This window comes from Protopterus annectens, chromosome 16.part0, assembly GCF_019279795.1.
Source record: "Protopterus annectens isolate FY-2018-M chromosome 16.part0, PAN1.0, whole genome shotgun sequence".
Classification (NCBI taxonomy): Eukaryota; Metazoa; Chordata; order Ceratodontiformes; family Protopteridae; genus Protopterus; species Protopterus annectens.
In genome coordinates this window covers 326,137,638-326,161,352 of record NC_056750.1, presented here as the reverse complement: position 1 = coordinate 326,161,352, position 23,715 = coordinate 326,137,638, and the positions used below count along the sequence as shown (strand labels likewise).

The window sequence follows — 23,715 nt, the reverse complement described above, 5'->3', positions numbered from 1 at the left end:
ATAAGAGAGCTTTAAAATAATTTAAAGTGCAAAATCAACAAATTATACCAAAATAAAGCAGTAGCACTATGAAATAGTTAACTGAAGTGCAAAACAATAAAATAATCTCTAATCTGCAAATGATGGAGCAGGATTAAAGGGTGGCAAGAACGTTTAAGTATGTCTGCTTAAAAGTATGTATGGCAAGGCCTCTTATGGTCTCTGTGATTAATTGTCTAGGATTGTCCCGATGTTCCTATGACCCTTTACTTATTATTGTGTCTGTGACATCACCCTGTGTGGGGATCATTACATCAGAGTTGCTGCTGACATATTTTCCTGCTTGTGTGCAAAACAATTATTTTTAGTTTTGTTCCTATAAATACCTTTCATTGTTAAACATATTTCTATTCCTTAGTTCTTTTAACAGATGATATCATAGTTTTTCTGCATGCCTTCTTACGTGCAGCATTAAAATCCACTATACTGTAACGTAAGGGGATATACATATGTCACATTTTGATTAGCATAGTTAATCAGTGAAGCTAGCAAGTTATAAGCAATTTGTGCAGTAAATTAAGGTCTGAGTTAGTTTCTGTTTTGTATTTTGTTAAAAAGTGCTGACCTGTTTCATCTGCTTTCATGCTATATTATAAAGAAAATGTAACATTTTAAAGTAAGAAATTTTCAATAGCAGGTCACAAATTCTTAAAACACTGATGTCTAACCTAAAGCTATTCCTCATATGACACTATATTCACTTTAAGGATTTAACAAGAAATATGTTTCAGTCATTCTTCATCTGTCAGGTAACAGTGTTAGTATCTGAAAATCTGTTTATTTTCCTTACTTTGTGCTTTGGATTTGTATTTGTGTTAAGGTGCATTTTCACTGATTGCTTTTTGTCCTTTACTAACTATATAAAAACACCAAATGAAATTCTGAAATTGTCATAAACAACTATCACACTTTGGTATAAAGAGTCATTAGAATGTATTGTCAAAATGTCTTTTTTTTCTATTGAAATGCTTCTGTGTTTGTTGATACAATGTAACTGCTGTTGTGTTCTTGATATTTCTGATGTTGCAACATAAAAAAATGTGTTGTTACACCAAGGAATGTTTGTGATCTAGAAATTCAAATTAATAATTCATAACGTACTGATGTCTTTTTTTCAATTTCCAGTTATATATTACTTATTTTCTATTTTCTTCTTGATCTAAATTGCACGAAAAGATAAACTACATATTTTTACCTGGTGATAGTCCACAAAATCCATTGCAAAACCCCACAGTTGTCTCACCTGTAACAGTTCAGCCTTTCTGTTGAGCATGCAAACACATTTACACAAACACGGACATACTTCTGCCTAATTAGTCTTATATTTATAAAAATGTAATTCTTTAAGGCATGCAGAAAGAAAGGAAAAGAATTTTCTGGTGCATCATCAGACTGAAGACACTTTACGTATGAAACAACAGTTCTGTGACGAATACGGATTACCAGATTCCGAAACTAAGGATGTCGTGTATTCAAATGCCTGTGCAGAGGATGAAGGTTCATTAACCTTAGTGAATTCAAACAATGAAGGTACAGTAATCCTGCTTAGGAATCATATGCCTTGTGGGTATTAAGTCGTGTATCTGATGATGTAACTTGCAATCTTGATGGGCTTTATTTGCTGCTGCTGCTGTTGTGACTCTAATCATTATGGTTTTAAATTTCAAGGGGGAATTAATGTATTATTTAAATAAAATAGTGTAATTGTTGCCTGTATGTGGGACTTATTTTCATTAGCATAGTTATGAAAAATAAAAGAGCAAACCGGGGCTCACGTAGTGCCAAACTGCCCGAGGAGTCCACTGCTGTTTAAACCAAAGTAATAGTAGTCCTCGTAACATGAACCAGCCACAGTAATGAAAATACTTGAAAATATAACAAAAAACAGATCAACTGGACCACCAGGGAATTTTTTTTTAAATGTAATGCTTAAACTTTAATTTACAGAGCATAAAATAAAAAAAACGGTTAAACGCTTCTGTCTTTTGACTTTGGACTTCATCAGAACCATATAGATACAAACCATCCTTCTTAAATACTTAAAAAAGTCACATGATTGAATCATCAATTAATTTAAAACACAAAACAATTAGAAATTAAAGCAAAATGTACCAACAATATGAAAAAGATTTTAAATAGTTTAAAAATTGTGCATATTTAAAAAATATTCTATAGTCTAATGAAATATAGTAAACTAGATCAAAAAATAAATATATTTAAAAGTGAAAGTATACATAATGTTATAAACAGTATCCAAATAAAATCATAATTGAGCAGCTTTGAGTTTTAAAACAGGTGCTATTGAAACATATTCATTGTGACCTTTGTTATTAACAGCATCAGATCTAAGTTGCTGCCATAATAGTTCTCTCAGGAACCCCCTGTAGTCAATTGGTGCAACTTTAATAATGCCAAAATTAAATTTTACAAAACCTTCACAAATATGAGCATGCCTATAAAACGCATCATTGGTGTTTCCTTTATTTATAGAATAAACATGCTCATAAATTCTTTTACAAAATGGACGCTCAGTTTTTCCTGTGTAATAACAATGGCATTTTTGACATATAGCAATGTACACAATACCATTTGTGATACAGTTACTGTCCCCAAGGCTAAAATAGTGGGTGGGTTTTTGAAGGAAATTTTTTTTTTTTTTTCAAAAATATAACCACATTGATGACATGCACCACACACCCTTGTACCTTTTTCCTCTTTTGTAAGATGTGTTGATGCTGAAATAGATGTTTTAAATTTCTACCCATTTTGAAAACAAAAGAGGGGGATGCACCTTATATTCTGTAAATGGATTCATCAGTCTTGAAAATACTCCCGTTTCCTATTATTATATCCTTTATTTGTTTTACACAGCCACTGTATGTAACTACCAAAGAGTGTGCAAAACTTCATGTAGGTGTGTTTTTAAGTGAGGATATCAGTGTTAACCTTTGGTGGTTCATGATTGTCTTGAAAAAGCAATGGGAATATATTTCTTTCCCCACTGTTGGGTAACTTCACATGTGATGTTTCAAACAAATGCAGGTGGATACTCCCTTGTCAAAAACATCTTAGTCACCAATTCCACCTCATCACTAAAATGGTTGATGTCAGAACGCATTCTGGCAGCTCTAACCAGCTGACCCTTAAAGATGTTATGTTTCACATGTTTCAGATGCCAACTATGGTAATCTAGATAATTGGAAAAAGGGGGGTTCCTGTATATTTTTGACCCAAAACAACCCCAAGAGAGATCTTTAAAAATTGTAACATCCAAGTAACCAATTGAATCTGTGGCAGTTTGGCCTGTGAATGACAAAAAGGATGTGGTGTTTAATTAGGACACAATGGATGTATATAACCCTTCATCATATTCCATACATAAGATAAATATGTCATCCAAGAACCGCAAATATATATCCCGTCGGGTAGAGAAGGGGGTTTCTAGGACAAACGTTTTCTCCCAACTATAAAGCACCAAGTTGGCATACATTGGTAAACAACTTGCTCCCATTGCTAACCTTTTTATCTGTCTGTAATATTCACCCTCAAATATAATAAAGTTGTTGGTTGAGTTCCATAAGGTCAATAATAAAATTAGCAATAAAAGAGCAAGCACTAGCAGATATTTTAAGATACACCAGAATGTAAATATTAGGTGGTTATCTTTATAATAAGGGTCAGGTTGTAAAGATTAAATGTTCACAAACTGCTAGACAAAATCTTGGGATACAAAAACTAGATTTGTACATTTCTTGAATTTCATTTGTACAACAGAAACCATTTGAAATAAATTTCTTCCGGTCCAGAACAATCTTCCTCATTTCTGTCATACACAGCTGGATCCGTCAAAGGAAAAGGCATCCTCTTCTTGCAGCAGGAGTATGGCTTACCTCTAAATGCTGCTACTTTTAAAAGAATGAAAAGCTATTCAAACTATTTCAAATAGAACTGCAATTTCAGCATTCTGTCTCTCTCTCCCAGAAAAGAACATTGCAAAACAGCAAAAATGTATAGCCTCTCAGTTACTTAAACTCCTACAAACAAATTCCTTCACCCCTCTAGTTTCTACACTGACATATAACCTAATACCATCTTCTGTCTTCTTTAATAGCACATCTTCCTTAGAGTCACAAATTATAGAATGTTAAACGACTCTCCATCCCTTGCCCTCAGTGTTTTGTTTTTAATATTAGGAATATTGTAAATATATACTAGAATTGAGGTCCTTGTTCATGCTAAACTGTCTGTAATGTTTCATTTGCTATTTGTGTTTTTGTTTATAGTAATAACTTCTATCTATACTAAAAGTTTATATATTCTATTTATTGCAGTTACCCTATTTGCTTTGTATTTCTGCATTCTCCAAGCTGAACCTGGAATTGGTCTGTTGATCAGGACTGCAAAATATTCAAATAAATAATAAATAATTTAGAAGTTAAGAGCATTATATGCATGAGTTGCTAGTGCTGTGAGGTAAAAAAAAGTTGTAACCTGGAAAAGAAACTGATTAGACTGTAGCATCAGTTAACTCGTCTTTTAATATAAGCCATTCCTGAGACCTGTAGTGAGTAAATGTGGGTAATGCAAATGGAAATGAATTTAAGCCCGGCACCTCTGTTCACAGTAGTTTCAGTTCTCCATGGTTTCAGCAGAGTAGACAGGTAAGGCATATGTACTATTTATTTTTAAAACTGTGTATGAAGGCTTAAAGGGTTTATGTGGCAATAATTCCTGATTAAGATGCAAACTACAAACTTCAAAATGCTTACAGTGAATTACATTATCTATAAAAGGGGCAAAGAACAATGAATTTGAAGGGTAAGCTTCCCCCCCAGTTACGTGCTTGCAATTTTCAATATGCAGTTGTCAAGTAGGGCAGCTGGTAAACATCTTACAAAGTCTGGTGAGGAATGATAATTTTATATTCATAAGGTAGCGTTTCATTCACAGCTCAGACAAAGTTAAGTTGGAATGAATTATCCACTTTCATTGTTTCCTGTTATATGTAAAGAAAGCCGTTTCAGCTGTGGAAAAGAATGGTAGTGTGGAACAATGTGGGCAGAATACCTCATCAAAGATGGAAAGAAAAGATCTCATTTGGAAACTTTATGGACTATATTTGGTCCTGGAAAGCTCTAGAGTCATTGTTTGGTTTCTGCAGCAGCCCATCTTACTATATTGAAGCTTAAGTTGAATCAACCCATATCCACTTTGTACTCTTTTAGTGGAAAGTGTAATATTTGGACATCAAGGAAAGAAGTAATGTGATGTTCAGTGACAGTCAATGGAACGTAGGTGAGAAGATGTACCTCCATATCACTGTTGCAGTATTCCTTACCTAAGGGATCTCCTCCCAAGGATAGCCCAATGTCCGGTCAGTATGCCAAAGCCTCTAGTATTTACAGGCACCATTAATCACACGTATGCTCCCCATGCAAGGCCTAGGGCATAAAGGTAATGTACATACACACACTTCAGAAATTCTTTGTCATCAGTCCAAATGTCATCATTGAGCATCAGTCTGAACACCTTTTTTATGCTGGTTACCAAGCTGTTTTTCATATAAGTGCCCCATTGGAGTTCTTCCTTGTCTGTCTTTTTTTTTTTTTTTAGTGTTGTTGGTTTCATGTCATCCAGAAAGGGGAAAGGTCAATGTGGAAGGCAAATTCTTCATAAAGATCCTCACAAACAGTGTCTCTTCTGTCTGGGTGCTTCTAACGGCCATACACAGTGTTCTATCTGCCAAACATTTGCCCCTAAGACCCTACATAGTCACCTCACCTCCTTGTCAATTTACCTTGAAAACCAACATCTTAAGCTGTTGGTTCAGGGTACTGTGGCAGAGTTTTCCTGCCCTGAGAGTCAACTCTTGGCCAAGATAAAGGCCAAAAAACTCAGGTCTGATATGGCTGCTGTCCAGCCTCTCCTAGAATATGTCTTAAAGCTAGTGAAAGGCTAGATGACCGTCCAATCGTTGCTTCAGATTCCTCTACCACCACCCTGTCAGACACCATAATGGGTCCGATTTCAAGTATGTCATCAGAGGCTTTCCAAATTTCTGCTCTAGACATTGAGGAGGACTTCAGTTGATTATATTCAAACGACTGAGTGGAATTCTATAGATCTTAGCGAGGTAGGAGATCCCTTCTATACTTAGTGTCAACAAGGATCCAACCCTCCCATGGTTTTTCGTGTGGATGGCCCGCAGAAAATGAAAGAGAAAACCAAGAATATTTCTTCTGCAGTTAAGGATTTCCAATAAGAATGGCAGGATTTTATTCAGAGGTTACTTAATGCTTTAATGGCTTTAAAGACTCCTCAAGGGGTCTTTGCATCTGCCCCTCTCTGGTCTTACACTCCTCTTAAAATACCTAGGGAGCTGGATTCCTCAGATGAGGGTCAGGATTCTGGAGAAAGAGTTGTTAGCCTACACTTCTCAGATCCCTTCCCCCTTGGACTCTGTTTCAAAGGAAGATGATTTTATTAGCAAGATTCCCCTTTAGAGGAACTCTGCTTTGGGGACACTGTTTTGCATATAATGGAATTCTTTAAATGGGATTGTTCTAAGGTTTCTGATATCCAGAAGATTTATTATGCACTCTTCCAGATGGAGTCTCCCAGGCTTTCTGCAGTTCTTACTTCTGTATACCCTGATTTTAAGTCCCCAGCTCCTAAGAAATCAGATAGATTTTACAAGCTGCCTGATGAATGTAAATTTCTTTATAAATGCCCTTCTGCTGATCCTTCTCTAATGTACGTCTCTTCTGACAAGCCCTCCAAGCTGTTGCTGTCTACCAAGCTGCCTCCTTCAGATAAGGATAGTAGGGTCATGGAGAGGCTGAACAAAAATGTTTATACTGCTGCCACCCTGTCTCTAGTGCTATTAGTTACCAGACTCATAGGTTCATAGGTTCATACTAGGCTATCTGCCCTAGGGCATTTATAAGCCTAGCCAGAATGTGTTTGGCTTTCGCCACCCATTTTAAATTAATTTTGCTATGCCTTTTTTTGAGGTTAGTATACTGTGCCTCTGTCTAACAGTGACACAGAAGTGATAGCCGGGGTAAACCTACGATCTCCCATCCACTCATCAAGATTCCTCTTGAAGAGCGTCAATGTGGGACTCTGCCTAGCCTGGACTGGGATTTTATTCCAGAGTGAAGGGAGCCTCTGGGTTATGAATCTGTCCCTCCAGCATGTCCTATTTATTCCAGTGCTGAGGTTCAAGTCTCTCGAGCGCATAGCTCGATGGGATTTGGATTTTCTGAGGTGCAGCATGTCCATTAATTCTGGGTTGGACATGGCTTTATACGTCAGGCACAGATCGCCTCTGAGCAGGCGGTATGCCACTGAGTAGAGCTGGAGTTTCTTTAACTGGGCAGCATATGGCATCTGTTTGAGCCCTTTGATCATCTTGGTGAGGTACTTTTGGGGTCTTTCCAGTTGCTGCAGGTGTCTGGTAAGGTACATCCCAAAAGGGGCATTGTACTCAATTATGGGCCTGATGAGGGATGAGTAAAGAGGTACGATGACCTCCCCTGATCGAGATGTGAATCCCTTCATGATTAGGTGGGCTATATAAAATGTTTTTCTAAACACTTTGGCCACGTGGTTGTCAAATGAGAGATTGCTATCAACTTGTGTCCCCAAGTCCCTAATGACTTCTTCTGTACTTAATGGATTACCACCTATGTGGTAATTTGTGGGCACTTTGTTTTTGCCAAAGGGGATGACTATACACTTTTTGGCGTTTAGCTTGAGGCCATGGCTCTGGCACCAGTTGTCTGTTTCTATGAGGCCCTTTTGGAGGATGCTTGTGTCGGCTGGAGAGTTGATTATGGCGCCCAGTTTGCAGTCATCTGCGAACTTGGTCAGCCACAGTCCTTCCGTGTTGGCCTGTACCGCCGAGAAATATATACCGAACAAGAGAGGTCCCAGGACTGAGCCTTGTGGGACGCCACTTGTAACTGGTTTGGAGTCTGACATGGCTCCAGCAATTCTAACCATGTGGGTTCTGTCCTTGAGCCAGTTTGCAACCCATCTAGTGACATAGGGGTTTATATTTAAGCTGGTGAGCTTATCTATAATGCCGAGTGGGGTATTGTATCGAAGGCTTTGCGAGGTCCAGGTAGGCTGTGTGGACCACCTTCCCTCGTCAATGGCCTTGGTGACTGTTTCAAAGAAATCTACCAGGTTTAAGAGGCAGGATCTGCCCTTAACAAAGCCAAACTGGGTAGGATCCAGTGTCTGTAGGTCCCCAATATCTTTATTTATGAGGTCCATGATGATCCTTTCCATAGCTTTGCAGACCAAGCTAGTCAGGCTTATGGGGCGATAGTTTCCAGGATCCATTGAGGCACCACCTTTGTGGAGAGGGACCACTGTTGCTGTCGCCACTCTTTGGGTACATGTCCTGTAGTAAGGCTAAGATTGAACAGTAGTTTTATGTTTGGGTTTAGCTCTTCTTGGAGTTCATGTAGGGCGCAGCCGGGACACCATCTGGTCCCATTGATGCTGTGTTTTTGCTTTGGAGAGGCGGCTCTTACCTGAGCATCTGAGATGTCAGGGGACAGCACTCTGTTGGGATAGATATTTGCCCTTTTGGTGGGGAGAGGGAGAAGTTTGCACTGAACCTGTCAGCTAGGATGTTGGCAATGTCTGTGGGCTCGGTGTATTTTTGTCATTTTGGACTAATTCTGAGCATATCTGGGAATTCCCACCCAGGTTCCTAACATAACTAAAGAAAGCCTTGTGATTATCCTTAGTGTCCTGTGCAATTTTTCTCTCGAAGCTGGCCTTAGACGATTTTATGAGTGCCCGTAGTTTTTTGCTAATACTGATCAGAGATGCCTTCCCTTTTTGGGATTTTGCTCTATCATGTAGTAGCTTCCTCCTTCTATTGTATAGTTTGTTTATGGCTGGGGTCCACCAGACAGGACGTCTGCCTTTGGAGGATTGGGTCTTGGTTTTATTTGGGATTGCATGATCCATGCATTCCTGAAGGTGTTCATAGAATGCGTTTATAAAGGATTCTGTGGTCTGGGCCGTATTTTCCACAGGCCCAGGGGCTTTGAAGGATTTTGCCTCGGTTTTGAGGCGTGTGAAATTTGCTTTAGAAGTTTTTCACTGTGGTTTTCTGGGTAGGGGTGGGGACGGGATGTGAATATCCAGTGAGATTAGTTTATGGTCTGATCTTACCAGTGAGGGATACACTTCTGGTCTGGAGCATAGTGTCCCCATGTTGGTGATGATCAGGTCCAGTATGTTTTCCCCTCTTGTGGGAGTGGTAACAAGTTGTTCCATAGCATTTGAGTTTATAAATTCTAGGAACCTTTGGGCTAGGGTGTTGGAGCTAGAGTAATGCTCCCAGTCTATGTTTGGGTAGTTGAAGTCGCCCAATATAATGGTGTTTGGAGAGACCTTCATATTTTCCAGTATTCTCAGGAAGGCCAAGTGGGGTTCCTGTGTTTGGGAGGGTGGTCTGTAGCAGGCTATAAACTGGAAGGCAGTGGAGTGGCTTAAGAAGTTCAGCAGCAGTAGACCATATGACCAGGTATGTTTTAGCCCTCCTTTCTCAAGTTTCTGAGGTGATTTCTGATCTTCCTTATTCTTAGTGGAAGGCTTTGGCCCTTTCCTTGTTAGGTTCTACTTGTCATGATGCCCGCCATTCTGTTAAATGTAGTTATGATTCGGCTTATTCGTCTTTCAGGGCTGGTGCATTTGATTTTGTTACAAGGCATTATCCTTACCTTCATCTTCAGGCTTTGCCTGATGATATTAAGGCCAAATCATTGGTTGCTCCTTTGGATATAAAAATCTTTTTGGTGCTACTGCTGCTGAACTTCTTAAGCCACTCCACGATAAGAGCAAAGCCTTGCAGGAGTTGAAACATATTTTTGTTAGTCATATTCCAAAATTTCAAAGGAATCACCTTTCCATATCTGCTTTTGTTCACAGTCTTGATCTACTATCAAGGGGAAAAGGGTTCTAGATGTGTGCCTCATGCTACATGTTCACCAACTCTTTATTTCTCAGAAACCTCCTTTTCAAGACAAGCCAGGTTCCATATGACAGTTTGCTTCCCTTTTCACTTGACCAGGTTCCCTTGTCCCTTTGTCTTTCCTTGTCCCTTCGTCTTTCCTTGTCCCTTCTAAATTGGTTAAGGATCACAACAGACTCTTAGGTTCTGTCCATTTTCTGTCGGGTATTTCCTGATCTGGAAATCTCTTCCTCCCTTTCTATGCATGCCTCAACCTCATTAAGAACATCTTCCTCTCTTCCCAGAGGTGCTTCATTCTCTTTTGACCCAGAGCATCATTCAAGCTGTGTCCCCTGCCCAGGAAGGGAGGGGGGTTTATTCCAGAATGTTTCTGGTTTCCTGAATGGAGGGCACCTGGAGATCAATTCTGGACATTTCTCATCTCAACACCTTTCTCAAAGTCCCCTCCTTTCAGATATTGTCTCTTCAAGTTTTCTTTTTCCCAAGCCTCTCTGGTCTCTCTGGATCTCAAGGATGCCTATCTTCATGTCCACCTCCATCCCCTCTTCAGGAAATGTTTGAGTTTTTCTGTTTGTTCCTGGCATTTTCAGTTCTTTGCCTTGCCCTACAGCTTCTCTACTGCCCCAGCAGTATTCACCAAATGCCTTGGTCCTTTCATTGCTTTTTGCAGAATGAGAGGGGTTCATATCTTTCCTTATCTGGACAATCTGCTCATTCCCCCAAGGTTCTGCTTCAGGATATGTCGTTTACTATTTCTCAGCTGCAGAGTCTGGGGTTCACCATAAACTTTCAAAAATCAGTCTTCACATTTTCTCAGGATCATGTTTTCCTTGGTTGCAGGATCCACACCATCAACATGCTGGCATCTCTGCATGCCCCCAAGACCCTGTCTCTGATTGTCTTTTTCTAGTCTGTTCTTCCTCTGGATTCAGTCATGGCCAGGACTTTCTCAGGGTCCTCAGGTTTATAGCTTCCATCATTCCCATACTGCTTCTGGCCAGGCTTCACATGAGAAAGCTTCAGTGGTACCTTAAGTCAGTTAGCTTCAAGATTATCACCCACTGGACTTCTTAGTTCTCTTGCTTCGTTGTCTCAAGCTTGAGCTTTAGTGGTAGATTCATCAACTGTCTCTCAACCCAGGCTTTTCTTTTAAGTCTGCAGTCCTGACTTAAGAGCTTTTTATATATGCCTCAGACAGAGGGTAGGAAGCTTCCTTTGTATCTCTCAAGGCTCAGGATCTCTGGTCTCTACATCAGAGGTCAGACCACATTAATATCAAGGAGATGAGGGCTCTGCGTCTAGCTCTCCAGGCTTTTCATATATATACCAGACCCCTCAAAGTTCGCACAGACAATACCACAGTGATGTGATATGTCTACAAAACGATGGGGTACAAGGTCCTACCTCCTTTGCAGGTTAGCTGAATCTTGATGACTCCCTTTAGGCCCAGACAGTATTGGTTTGCTCTTTTCCATCATTTGGCCAGGGGCACTCAGCACAAGTTATCTCAGTAGGTGGACCTTCTCACACAAGACAAAGGGTATCTTATCCATCCTCCCTTATCCTCTCTTCAACTCATGCTGTGGGTGATAAGGTTTTCATCTCTTTTGGGCACCATTTTCTGAGGACTTGCATCAGGTCCTACAGAAGGCAAGAAAGCCCACTACCAGGAAATCATATTTATGCAAATGGAAGGGCTTTTCTGGTGCCTCTCTTGTAATCAGGATTCTTTATCTGTGAAGGTTCCTCTGCTCCTCTCTTATTTGTGTGATCTGCTCCATGCTAGGTTGTAATATTCTTCAGTCAAAGCTCACCTATCAGTAATTTCTGCTTGTCTGCCTTTGAATCCGCTTCTTCTGGCATTTAGATTTGAGGTAAAATAGTTTCCTAAAGGTGTCCTTCATATCGGGCCTCGCATGAAGCCTACTCTGCCTTCCTGAAACATCAATTTTGTTCTTAAAAACTTGACTCTGGTTCCTTTTCAGCCTGCTGCTTCAGCTTCCTTGCAACATTGTACTTGGAAGTCTGTTCTTTTGACTCTTACTTCAGCCAAGAGAGTGTCTGAACTTCTGGCTCTCATGGCTGTTCCAGTTTTCTTAGTTTTCCATAGGGACAGGTTGCCTCTTCGTACTAATCCTTCCTTGATGCTCAAGGTGGTCAGTGAGTTGTCCCTTAATCAGTCTTTACATTTGCCTTCCTTTATTATTTCTTCACAGTCTGCCAGAGGGAAGGCTCTTTACACCTTTGACTTGCATAGACAGCTCAGATATTATTTGGATAAAACTAAAATCATTTGCAGTTGTGAGCAGCTTTTTGTTTCTTTTCATCCCGAGTATTTGGGTTTAGTTGTTTCTAAGACCTTCCTAGATCTTTAAAAACATTTCTTTTTGTTATTCTTTTCATAGAAAATGGATTCCCTCTTCAGTGAAGGCTTATTCAGCTAAAGCTGTTACATCCTGTGGTGCTTCTTTTCAAAGGACTGGATACCATTTCCATCCATGAGGCTGCTACTTGTCTTCTGCCATACATTCACTAAACATTATAAACTGGATGTTATTTCCAGAGCTAAAGCTGGCTTTTCCAGGGATGTCCTACCTGGTTTTCTTGAGAGTCCTTCAGTGCCATCCTCCCCCCAGCTTTCCTCTTTTTTTTGAAACAAAAAACATCTTTATTAAATGATCATGTATGACGTAGACAATCTTACATTTATATAAATGAAAAACAACATTGACACAGCATTAGTTGCTAATATTATGCATCACAGACAACACTGAGACAACTGTAGTTGCAAGCATTATACATCACTCATAATCCAGTAATTGTTGGTTAAGCCTTATATAGCTCATTCACATCCTGCCTTATTTTAAACCTCATTCCTTCTTTGCATATATTGTTCCCATAATTCCTATTTTTTCCTGTGTAGTTTGCTCCTTCCCTTTTCTAAAGATACCGATTCCAGTTGTTTTATCTCTGTTACTTATATTCACTACTTTGATTTCCATTTTCTAGTAATTGTTTTTTTGGCAGCCATCATAATTACACTCAGCAAGGCTTTATTATGTCTAGGCAGTTGCGATTCTGTGTCATAGCTCAAAAAAATCATCTGCCCAGTCAATCAAATTTGCTCACCCAGCATCCCTGACAGATCAGTCTGCAAGGAAACTTTAAAGTCTGCCAATACATTACACTCCCAAAAAATATGTTCCCAATTACCTCTTTCTTCCTCGTCACACCTCCAACATTTGCTATCCACTTGAGGAAAAATTCTTTGGCGTCTACTTGAGGTATAAAAATACCTATGTAAACACTTCCAGGCAAAGATCCTAAATCTTCTAGACTTTTTTGCATATTTAGGCTATATACATATATGTATATATATATATATATATATATATATATATATATATATATATATATATATATCCCTCATTGTCTCTTTCTAAATTGCTTATCCAATCTCCCTTCCCAATCCTTTCTAAGCTCCTATGATTGATTCTTATAGTTATCATGCAATATTTCATATGCTCTACTAATTGTTCATTTTTAATGGCAGCTTCTTTTCTAGAATCTGCTAAAAACTCTACCAGTGCTGATATTTCGTTTAAGACCCCTCCTCCCCATTTCTTTCTCTTTGCCTATACTCTGATATCAATCCTTGATAGGGAAGGTGATCTCTGACCTGCAGTCCAAATAAATTCTTGGCCTCTTCCCATTCTATTACCTTTCCCTTTCTAGTTATTTGCTCCCAATACCTTGGATCCTTTGCTAGTTTTCTCTAATAAATTCCAGCCCCTCTTGCCTATTATCTGTATCCCTGACCACAGTCATCCCTATCGGCAGAATCTCTTTTCTCCATTCTCATGCTGGTTTGGTTCTTAGAATATTCCATTCTCATGCTGGTTTGGTTCTTAGAATACTCCATTCTCATGCTGGTTTGGTTCTTAGAATACTCCATTCTCATGCTGGTTTGGTTCTTAGAATACTCCATTCCCATGCTGGTTTGGTTCTTAGAATACTCCATTCTTATGCTGGTTTAGTTCTTAGAATACTCCATTCTCATGCTGGTTTAGTTCTTAGAATACTCCATTCTCATGCTGGTTTGGTTCTTAGAATACTCCATTCTCATGCTGGTTTGGTTCTTAGAATACTCCATTCTCATGCTGGTTTAGTTCTTAGAATACTCCATTCTCATGCTGGTTTAGTTCTTAGAATACTCCATTCTCATGCTGGTTTGGTTCTTAGAATACTCCATTCTCATGCTGGTTTGGTTCTTAGAATACTCCATTCTCATGCTGGTTTGGTTCTTAGAATACTCCATTCTCATGCTGGTTTGGTTCTTAGAATACTCCATTCTCATGCTGGTTTGGTTCTTAGAATACTCCATTCTCATGCTGGTTTGGTTCTTAGAATACTCCATTCTCATGCTGGTTTAGTTCTTAGAATACTCCATTCTCATGCTGGTTTAGTTCTTAGAATACTCCATTCTCATGCTGGTTTGGTTCTTAGAATACTCCATTCTCATGCTGGTTTGGTTCTTAGAATACTCCATTCTCATGCTGGTTTAGTTCTTAGAATACTCCATTCTCATGCTGGTTTAGTTCTTAGAATACTCCATTCTCATGCTGGTTTAGTTCTTAGAATACTCCCTGCTATTTTATAACTATAATAATCTGTATGATTTTTGCTGTTCTCCTTAAGAGTCTATATCCAAAATCCCAATCTCTCCTTATTTCTTGAGCTTCCTCCCCATATCATCATTCCTTTCCCCTTTGAATTACAGTTTTCTGTTTGTGCTATGTTTAGGAGCCTTAATTGTGTTGCCATAAAATACCCCCTAAAATGGGGGTAATCCTAGTCTGCCTTGTTCTATTGGAAGAATCAGCTTATCCCACTTGACTCGTGCCATCTTCCCCTCCCAGAAGAAATACTTTATCTCTTTTTTAAGTTTTATCTACAACTTCTCCTCTGGTTGATAAAAATATGCCTGACCTGTGCAAAAGACTAAAGGGACTAAAAATATTTTAACTGTTTGTATCTTACTATCCATATCCATATAACAAAGCTTCCAGTTTCTCAGTTTTTGTATTATATTTTGTTTAGTCTTTTCCCACATATCCTCAGCTGCCACAGTGGAGTCATTTCTAATCCATACTCCTAAATACTTTGTTATATCATGTCTCCATATATATGGATATTGTTGGAAAACTTTGTGTGAGGGTACATAATTTACAACTATTGCATTTGTTTTAGATTTATTAGCTTTGTATTGCAAAAATATTTGACAATGTCTTAAAATGTTCCACAACACTCACTTTCTGGTTTTGTCAGGTATAAAATAATAATATCTGCAAATAGAGCCAGCTTTTCTTGACTTCCATACCAATTGTATCATTGAATTTCTAAGTCCCTTTTTTCTTTGCCAGTGGTTCTAAATATAATACAAACAACAAAGAGGAAAGAGGATACCCCTGCCTAGTTCCTCCACTCAAGCAGAAATTATCAGAGGGGATCCCACCCACATGAATTTTCACCTCTGATCCCTCATATATACTCCTAATCAACCTTAGAATTTTTATCAGAGAAAGCAACTACTTCCAACTTCCATTTCCCTGCTTGTAAAGTCCCAATTTGCTCAAATACTTCCTCTGCATCAAGACTCACCAACAACAGTGGTATTTTCTTATATTCAGCTTCCATCTGGATCTTTAATGTTCTGTTAATGTTGTCAAATGTTTGCCACCCATCAACAAAATCACACTAACCATTATCTATCAATTTTGGTATCATTTTTGCCTTTCTTTTAACTGTTATAGACATAAACGGTTTACAATCATAAGTTCGGATTCACTGCATTCGAATGTTCAGATTTCCGCACAACATGTAAATTCTGAACTAAGCATTTCATTAAAGTCGAATGTCGAACATGTCGACTTTACTGAAATGCTCACATCCGCTCAGTATTAAAAGACACTTTTTACAGGGGGGCTGTGCTCCCTGTATCCCCCACACACACCCCTACTTATATATACAAACTCCGAGATCGCACTACAGTGAGGGAAAGGGTACATTTCCCAATCCCCACTTTAGTGCATTCTGCACCACAATGTCGAACCTTGTAATAGTGAACGTTCGCTATTACAAGGTTCGACATTGTGGTGCTCGTGTTTTTGGATATGCAAATAAGGTTTCGCACATATGTCAATCACACAAAGTGCGATCGACTGTGTGATAGTAAACCACATAAGCACTTTATAGTCATGGTTTAGTATTGAAATGGACCTGTAGGAAGATGGATCTTTTCCCTCTTTAGGTATTACAGCTGCCACTGCTTTCTTCTAGGATGTTGGTACTTCTCTTCTTAAAATACTGTTAAACAAAACCTTCCAGATCTTTATCAGTTTTTTTCCCTCCTAGCTTCCAAACATCCACAGGAATGCAATCTATTCCTGGAGACTTTCCTGTAGATTGGTTATATATATCCATTTTTATCTCATCTCCTCCTATCCTAACTGTTATTAATTGAGCCTCATCTACTTGTAACATTGGCATATTTAATTCTTCCATAAACATTTCCATTTGTACCTTTTCTTGATTTCTGTATTTCTCTGCTTTATACAAACTTTCATAAAATTTACAAAATATTTCTAATACTTCTACAGGATCTCTTGCTACCTTCCATTTTATAGGCTCCCTAAGCTTAGCGAATGCCCTTTCTACTTTCTCTTACCTGAGTCATTATGCTAAAAGTTTTTGTGCTCTAGGGCTATCATCAAAAATGGTTGCTTAACAGCAATCTTTCTAAACGTGTATATTGTTGAGGCAATCCCTTCTTTTCTGCTTAGCATTCTACAGTTACTCTTTGTCTTGTTCTGTGAGATTTTCCCCTATTTGCAATACTTTTAATATTTGTCAGTCGCTCTAAATAATTCTTATTACTTAACCATATCATAGGTTTACTCTTGAGCATTTGACCTCTCCTTTACATAAGGAATACAGCAATAGTAATATTGAAAGACGTGGTACCATTGTGTAAAATCTTACCATAACAGTAGATGTTCTTCTCTTCACTGTTGCAGAATTCACTCCCTCCTGTCCGCTCTGCTCCAGCCTATACACCTTGCCCTCCTGGCTGAGGGGGTTCTTCTTTCTTTTCTCCTTTTGGATGCAAACGTTCCTCCTCATCCTTAGAGGTATTCTGTTCATCCTGGGGCTTTTCAGTTCTGAAGTGTGTGTCTCCGTACATCACCTTTTATGCTCTGCACCTTGCTCAGGGAGCATACGTGTGACATACAGTACCTTTAAATACCAGAGGCTTTGGTATACTGGCCGGACATTGGGCTATTCTTGGCAGGAGATCTCTTATGTAAGGAATACTGCATCAGTGAAGAGAAAGACATCTGCTATTATGGTAAGATTTTGCACAGCTGTAATTTCTTAAAGCAAGCACTCCTCAAATTAAATACTTAATATCTCAGTTCTGTGCTTTATACCTGCCCTTAGATATTTTCTAGAATTTAGTATAAATAATGACTGTGATATTAGAGAAGTGAGTAAGTAAGTATGCTTTTTGCCTTCAAAGCAGAGCTAGGATTTTCAAGCCTGTATCAGCATGAAAAGTGTAGGTTATTACAGGACATGATTGCTTATTCCTAATATGGAAGACTGTCACAAAAGTATACAAATGTGCTTTATTTATTTATTTTAATTTTTTACCAGGGTAGAACACAGTTCAGACAATGACGAATTACAGACTCAGCTTGGTTTTGAACTTACTTTGTTTTGGCACATACTTTTGAACATGCTGTGTATAGATTTAGCATAAGAGGTGGATGGCTCTCAGAAAAATGGAGCAGTCCATATTACACAATAACACGTGATCGCAATGGAATTCTAGACTCTACTATGGTGTGTCACTAGTGCAAGGAAAAAGTAACAAAAGATGAAAGAACAGAATTATAACTAACCCCCTTAATTCCTGTAAAAAATAAAAGAAGTAGGAAAAAGAGAGTAACGAAAAACAAGTCAAGAATAAACAATCTTATGTAAAAAGGTTGGCTATTAATGAGAGAGAAAAAAAAAGTAATGACTTATATACATAAAAGTGCAACACAGCTAATAATTCATCAAGAAACACATTTTGATTCACAAGAGTATAAGATATTGATAAAACCGAGTGGAAGGACTGAATATAGTGTTCTGAAAGAAAGGAAAAGAGAGGTACTGATTTTACTGCAAAGAAAAGGGGGGGGAGTAGTGGGAATTAAAAGCTGTACTTGGGAAAAAGTGTGTTTCCAACAGGGTATAGTAATAATGGGCTGTGACTGGAACCTAACCTAGGAGATAAAAGAAGGCACTGGAAGCCAGATATGTGGAAAGATATATAGAATGTTTGGAGTTGTAGATGTTATAGGAGAATACCAGGGAGAAGAGGTTATTCACCTTTTCAGTGGAATTTTCTGTCTTCTTTCTTAAACTTGAACTTTAGGTTGATTTTCATGTCCTTATTCAATAGTTTAGTGATATAAAAATACTGATTAATTCTTCTAAAACAAAAACAATGTTCTTTGGTGCTACGCAAAAGCTCACATTTATCTTCAGACTTCTACAAATCCTCAGTCATCTGAATAACACTACTAAAAATATCATGTCACTCAAATACTTAAAGGTTTGGTTGGACACCTTCTTAAATTTCCATCTCTACCCGGACTACACACAAAAAATCAACTTGCTCCTATTCTGGACTAATAGAATTTCACCTTCTTATTCCAGACCCTATAGGAAAGAAATAGGCAAAGGTGGCTGAATGACTAGCTAGTCACCCCCTGACTGATGCATCCTCTAAAATAAATGCTTCCACCGTTCAATCCATTTTAAATGCAATATGCAGATTCATCAGTCTCTCCCAAAGAAATGAGCACCACTGTAAAATCACTAAAAAGCTAACTGGCTACCTCTGCAACAATATTCTGATTTTGTACCCACCTCTCAGCTGTTTAAACTTATCAAGTGTGAGACCTTGTCCCACTAGCCTCCTGACTATTCAAAGATGCACCAGTATATAAATTTAGAAATCTTACCCATTGAGGTCTTCTCTTCCACCTTCCCCCCAACTAGAGTTCTGAGCACAGGTCATGCTTTCTCAGTCCTGTGCCCAAATTGTGGGAATCCCCTTTCTTTACTTAAAGATCTTTCCTGTAACCCCATTTTTTCATTGGATCAAAAAGAACATTACAAGACTGTTAAGAAAATGCAGCAGCACTCCCTCTGCTCATTTAACTTCTCCCTGCTCTACTTCCTCGTACATACCTTGCTCTTCTTCCTGCTCTACTTCCTCATACATACCTTGCTCTTCTTCCTGCTCTACTTCCTCATACATACCTTGCTCTTCTTCCTGCTCTACTTCCTCATACATACCTTGCTCTTCTTCCTGCTCTACTTCCTCATACATACCTTGCTCTTCTTCCTGCTCTACTTCCTCATACATACCTTGCTCTTCCTCCTGCTCTACTTCCTCAGACATACCTTGCTCTTCCTCCTGCGCTACTTCCTTGTACATATCTTGCTGTGACTCTAATTTTCATTGAAATTCTTTCAATATGACAATTCTGATATCTTGTGAAGCAGTAGGAAACACTTTCAGTCAGCCAAACTCTTCAGTCCAAGCTGTTTTTATTCTTCCAACATACAAAGACAAAGACATCAGAATTTGTGATTCTGATGAAGTCCCCAGTTTAGGGGATGAAAGTGCTCAATCTGTGTCTTTGTATGTTAGAAGAATAAAAACAGCTTGGGCTAAAGAGTTTGGCTGACTGAAAGTGTTTCCTACTGCTTCACAGTGTATTTTTTGGACTTTTTTTAGTTATATTTTACACTGTGGTTACTTTTGTTTTTTTTTTTTTTAATTCTGATATCTTCTCTATATATAATGCATGCAGATATTGTGTTTTGTCAGTCACTGTGAAAAATGTCCCATATCTATTGTCTTTATACCATCAAACCAACTCTGATATTCACTTTGTATCATTCTCTCTGTATATAATGTCATGTATCTCTTGTGTTTATCCCTGGGCTGAGACTGAAATAGGTCCGATGAGATCAGTGCTGTACCCTAGTTAACAATTTCAAAATAAATAAAGTTTACTGCCTGAGTGTGACAGGACAGGTTTTATATATCCTTGGAACATAAGAACTTAATAGTGGATTATGGTATTCATCCTATATTGTCTGATGATGTCACTATAATATAAAATATTAAGAGTTTCTCAGTAAGGGCATGACATTGGCACTTTCCTCTCAGTTTAATGAGGGAGCGTAGCCTTTAGACTTGGATTATACAAACATTGGAATTTATTGCTAGCACAAACAGAAAAAGGCAAGGGAGGCATCATTGATAGATGGGAAGCATTGAAAAATACCCTTGGAATGGTTATTTATAAAATAGAAAAGAATGAAAAAGAAGTATCATTTACTCAGAGGGGTTAGAAATAATTAAAAGACAGGAGAAATTAGGGGGGAACCAGTTTCCAAGAATCAAAATGCTTAAAGAGGACTAAGCAACAAGGTGAAGAGTATTTGATCATTTTAAATGAATACTGAAGAGTAGCATTAAAGCAAACCTATTTTGACAGTAGCCCTAAAGATTTAGCCCAATGTTTAAGGATGCAAAAGATAATTGGCATGGTTATTAAGGTGAGAAATCCAGTTACAGGTAGGTTAGAAGTAAAACTATGGAACATATTGCAAATATTTAGACAATATTACATAAAATTGTATAAGGAAGATGAAGGCTAGAAGAAATAGGACTGAAACTGAATGTATTTTTGTCACTCAAAATTTAGCTTGTTTGAAAAAATACAATTTACTATGGAAGATGTCTGTATAGGAAAGCCATGCGGCAATAAAACATCAATAATCAGGGAAACCCTAGGCCTGGGTGGGATACTGATGGAGCTATAGAAAAAAAAGAAGTCAAAAACATTATTTCTCTGATACGTCTAATTTAGTTAAATCTCAAAAGGTGGAAAGATAACTGGATTGTGGTAGACAGCAGTAATGGTGGAAATCCCCAAAGAAGGAAAACATCTAGTATCCCAGGATTCATACAGGCCATTTTCTATATTGAATCATGACTTCAAGATCTTCATGACTATATTGACAAAAAGATTGACACAAAAACTATCTGTAATTGTTAATTTGGATCAGAGAGGCCAAGATTTGATAATATCAACAAAACTTAATGATACAAACTCAGGCAGAATCGTAGGGGGATATGTTAATAATGACTGACCTAGATGCAAAAAAGGGATTAACTGGAGTCTGTTGGAGATTGGTAAGCATGGCAATGCACTGACTGTGTATTCCAACCAAATGGTGCTAATTATGAGAATATATGATAATTCTGGAGATTATCAAACTATCAGATTCGTTATCATAAGGATTTCATTTATCAATGGGAACCAGACAAGGATGTCTGCTCTCTCTCTCTTGCTTTTTGCACTGTGCTTATACCTGTTAGAGATTTATCAGTATAAGATTATAACTGATAAGGCAGACAAGAGAACACACCATTATTTTTGTTTGATACTGTACTATAACAACAAACCCAGAACATGATATACCAAAGCATGTACATTAAAAATTATAATAGACTTGCAGATTATAAAATAAATGAAAATAAAACAAAGACAATAGTTGTTAATTATATACCTATATTTGAATTGGTGCCAACATTCCCTTTTATTTGGGGCCATGAGAGGATGAAATATTTAGGAATATTGTTAACAAATAATAAAAAAGATGCATCTCAAGAAGCAAGGGATATGTACAGAAAACAGAACAAAAAAAAATAAGCAGTAGCACTTATTTATGGACAAGCTATAAAATATTTCTAGAACCCCTAGTATTATATACAGGCTAGGTATACTTTGAAAAATCTAATGAAAAAATGGAGGGAAAACTAAATAAGAAAATTAGGATTTTCTTCTTGAACAATAAAAAAAAAAAAAAAAAAAAAGAATCTCTTGTGAAAAACTAACCTAGAACAAGTAGGTCACGATATGCCATACCTTAATACCTACTTTTTAGTACCACAAATCTGATTAATTTATTTACTCCAATATAGAAATTACAACCTGAAGTGGAAAATAATATTAGGAGAATAAGGTGGAATCCATGAGGAGACAAAAGCACTGGGGTGTTTGGTCTCATATGAAAATCACGGGATAGGAGAGGAATGTTAAATTGTAAGCATATGTATCACTCACAGAGATTTTGAAAGATTGAATGCATGTTTAAATGAACTAGTTCCAGTTGGAGTAAAGAGGAAGACAAGAGACAGAGTGGGTAGAGAAACAAAAGCAATAAGACAGAGTTGAACTGATTTAGACCCAAGATACTAGGAACAAATAACAGACAATGGGAAACTAATTCATTGGAAATAAGTGAAATTAGAGTATGATCTCCCAAACAGGGGTTCCCTAAATTGTATAGATACAAAACAGAATTTCAAAGTAATCAGAGAAAAGTGATACAAGATAAAGAAGGTCACTAATTGCAAAAGTTTTTAACAGATACTTTGACAACTATATCATCAACAAATAAATTAGTATCTAGGGTATATAAGGTATTAAAAGATAATAAATGGCAGACTCTAGCATTGTGGCAAAACTGGAGTTTAAGAGTCGGTAAACAGATCACTGTTAATTAGTGGTGGGAGAGGTGTTTGGCCCAAAAATATGCAACAACTTCCAAAATATTTAGGATTTTTACATGGAGATGCTTTAACAAATGCTTTTACACTCTAAATAAGCTGCAAAATATGTTCCCCAGAGCAGATGACAGATGCTGGAGATTTGATATGGAGGGAAAAAGGACATGGGAGCATGTCTTCTTGGGTACCTAAAGCCAGATGAGTTTAAAAATGGCATACAAAAATCTAAGAATGATACTGGATTACAGCATAATGTTAAGTAAAGAGCTAATGTTGTTGAGTTGAAAACTGAGAATTAAACAATCTAGACATGTCCAGGATTTAATAACATTACTAATGACATTATCAAAAAATTCTATCATGCACACGCAGAAAAGCCATGAAAAATCCATGCTGAAGAATGTGATGGATTTGATGGCAGAAACAAGAAAGTTGGAACTGTTGATATGAGTAGGGAAGGTAGGAGGATACACATTAAAAGATGGTCACTGTGGGATCGAGAGAGTAATAAGGTATAATTGTTAGTAAATTTTTATATGTGAAGTGGCAAAAGAAAGGAAAGGGACAACTGTAAGGAAAATTGTACTCAGGATATGGCTGACTATTTTGATGGGTGAGGAAGTAAGACAATTTATGCTGTATTTAAATTAATTGTAGACACAATCTTGGCTGTAGCCTGATGATTTTAGATGATAGAATGATTTTAATGCTGGTTAGCAAAGAGGTGTGCCATTAGTGTATTCAGCATGCATGTGGACTGCACAATTTGTAAATTGATTATTGGGTATTTGTAAATAAATGTTGTCAAAAAAGTAGAATTTATACAAATCTGAAGTACTGGGAAAAGCTTCTGCATTTGTAGCTTGACTACATTTGGTTATTCATAAGTTGATATTAAGGCTGTCCTGGGTGTTAGAAAGGGTTGCTTAGGTATCAAGAGTAAGGCTATATTGTGTGTGTGTGTGTG

General features: G+C 37.7%; 1 protein-coding gene across 1 annotated transcript in view; it reads left to right on the top strand.

Annotated features, from left to right (window-relative positions):
- The first annotated feature begins 1,393 nt into the window (after positions 1-1,393).
- The window catches only part of LOC122790305 (centrosome-associated protein 350-like), a 400,823-nt gene continuing 378,501 nt past the window's right edge, over positions 1,394-23,715 (top strand). The window contains exon 1 of the mRNA XM_044057821.1: positions 1,394-1,569. Within this exon, the coding sequence (XP_043913756.1) occupies positions 1,449-1,569 (121 nt within the window). The 5' untranslated portion in view covers positions 1,394-1,448. The remainder of the gene's footprint in view (positions 1,570-23,715) is intronic.